General features: G+C 45.7%; 1 protein-coding gene across 1 annotated transcript in view; it reads left to right on the top strand.

Annotated features, from left to right (window-relative positions):
- Hmgcr (HMG coenzyme A reductase) overlaps window positions 1–2,540 on the top strand; it is a 16,158-nt gene that overhangs the window by 11,203 nt on the left and 2,415 nt on the right. Inside the window, 3 exon segments of the mRNA XM_011501773.1 lie at window positions 577–964; window positions 2,168–2,532; window positions 2,535–2,540. The exon segment at window positions 2,535–2,540 is cut by the window's right edge and continues 186 nt beyond it. Of these exon segments, the coding sequence (XP_011500075.1) occupies window positions 577–964; window positions 2,168–2,532; window positions 2,535–2,540 (759 nt within the window).

A 2,540-nucleotide genomic window follows, 5' to 3' on the forward strand; every position in this document is an offset into this window, starting at 1 on the left:
AGCGTCGTGGAGCTTATGCAGAAACGTTCCTCGGCTGCTTAATCGACCGGCTAATTTTGCAATTATAATCGCGAATATTTCCAACAATAAGGACACTTGCACCAAACTGCGCTACGTATGAGCTAAAACCCGGTCATTTTAACATCAGAGGAAAATGTTTATCTAAAATTTATTTATTTATTTATTTATTTATTTATTTATTTTATTCTGAATGTGAATCGCGTAAGAAGGGCGCGTGTCACAGTAAAGTAAAGTGGCCAGAGTAAATCCATAGCCAATCCTAATCCTTCCCAATCGCATAACTTAATTTTCGAAATTGTCTTTTAAAGCAGCGTAGAAAGTGCCGCCGAGGCAGACAAAGTTAACGATTACTTTCCAAATTCCGGCGAGTTAAAAGATAGTCGTTCTCGAGCGAGCGATTCATTGCGAGCGAAAGTTCGACTGTATTTGCGCTTGAAGCCGTGGAGGCGCGGCTATGACGACTGGGCCGAAGCTCCATTTTTCCAGGAGTTTTATAATTAGCCGTCGACGTTACCTAACACTGCCTCCGAGTATCATTAATCGCATGAATTTCAGCTGGGCGCGGACGCCCTCTCGGATCCTGAGGTGATACAGCTTGTGAAGCACAAGTACATCCAGTCGTATCAGTTGGAGAAGGCGGTGGGCGATATGGAGCGCGGCGTCGGCATCAGGCGCGTCATCCTTGGGAACGCCGGCCGCTTCGTCGACGAACTCCGCGAGTTGCCCTACCGTAATTACGATTACAGCAAGGTCCTCGGCTCCTGCTGCGAGAACGTTGTCGGCTACGTGCCCGTACCCGTGGGCATTGCCGGCCCGTTGCTCCTCGATGGCGAGCTTGTTCACGTGCCCATGGCCACGACCGAGGGTTGCCTCGTTGCCTCAACCAATAGGGGAAGTCGAGCGCTTATGGGCTGTGGTGTCACCAGCAGAGTCGTCGCCGACGGTACGATCCTTCTTTTAACCCCGACTTTTCATCCAACAAATCCCTTCGTTCCACACCCCCCCCCCTCTCTCTCTCTCTCTCCCACCGCCACGCACTCACCTCACATACGAATCATGCTTATTATTTTGTAAAATTTTAAGAAGATTTTATCATTTTCGTAGTATTATAATTATTGCCATTACTGATGATGTCGTCGTCGTCGTCGTCGTTTTCCTGGTTATTGCTAATATTGTGTCAGTTATTTCCGCCTTTCATTTCAATAAAGCATCGTAAGTATTGACGAGACAATGAATTTTTTAGCTTGGCGCGACCTTTCGAAGTAATCACCTGACGTTAGACGTGACCGACGTCTAAGGCGGACATTTATTTTCCATCGTAATATTATTAGAATCGCGGTTGTAAGGAAATTTTATTAAATTTCAATTTAATGATCAAACGGAAGCCGTTTATTGTGTCTTATTTATCATTTAAATAGACATTTTATGTAATATTTGAAAAAATTCTCTTATGAAACGAATATTTCCACGAAATATTAAGGCAATGAAATTAAAATAATTGTGTGTTTCATCGATGATTTGTAAATAGTTGAATTACAAAATAGTCGTTTGTAGCTGCGACACGAAGACGCGGAGACGCCTTTATTATGATCCTATAAACATTATATTAATATAGTATTAGTATGGTAATGTCCCAAGTGAGAAATAAGGAGTTAAAATCGTTAAAATCAGCCGTTTTCCAATTGCTAATTGCGCGAGCTTAAAATGTTGGGAATGTAAGAGCGCGTTTGTTTAAGCGATTATGCTAATTTTAGAGGCGTTGCGCGAGACGGATGTCGATCGAAATATCTTTAAGCATTTGTAAAAGCATCGTTTAACTAACGCGACGATAATTATCTTTAATAACCAATGTCGTCTCGGCGCGACTCAACGTGGAGAGTGAGAATTTGACCGAAAGCATCGTCGCGCGCACAGAGCTCCAAGGGATACGTGCCACCTCCGATTGACACAACTGCTAATTCATCGGACTATAATAATAATAATAATAATAATAATAATAATAATAATAATCAAGCGACCATTCCCTCGCATCTTCTTCTGCAATACCAATGCAAGCCCAACGTATGTCATCAGCCGGATTCGTGTAGGATTTTCCCGAGGATGGCCAGACGACAGGGCGAATATAACCGATTGCTCCTATCGACAGGCATGACGAGGGGTCCGGTCGTCCGCTTCCCGAATATAATGCGGGCGAGCGAGGCGATGGCGTGGATGCAGCAGCCGGAGAACTTCGAACGGATGAAGAGCAGCTTCGACCAGACGAGTCGTTTCGCCCGTCTAACGAAGATCCACGTGCGAATCGCGGGTCGTCACCTGTTCATACGCTTCGTCGCCAAAACCGGCGACGCCATGGGCATGAATATGCTGTCCAAGGGCACGGAGAAGTCCCTGCACGCGGTGCAGAGCCAATTCGCTGACATGGAGATACTCTCGCTGAGCGGCAACTTTTGCACGGACAAGAAGCCCGCGGCGGTCAACTGGATCGAAGGTCGGGGCAAGAGCGACGTCTGCGAGGCCGT

The sequence above is a fragment of the Ceratosolen solmsi genome, unplaced genomic scaffold (genome assembly GCF_000503995.2).
Source record: "Ceratosolen solmsi marchali unplaced genomic scaffold, CerSol_1.0 scaffold23, whole genome shotgun sequence".
NCBI classification, from domain to species: domain Eukaryota; kingdom Metazoa; phylum Arthropoda; class Insecta; order Hymenoptera; family Agaonidae; genus Ceratosolen; species Ceratosolen solmsi.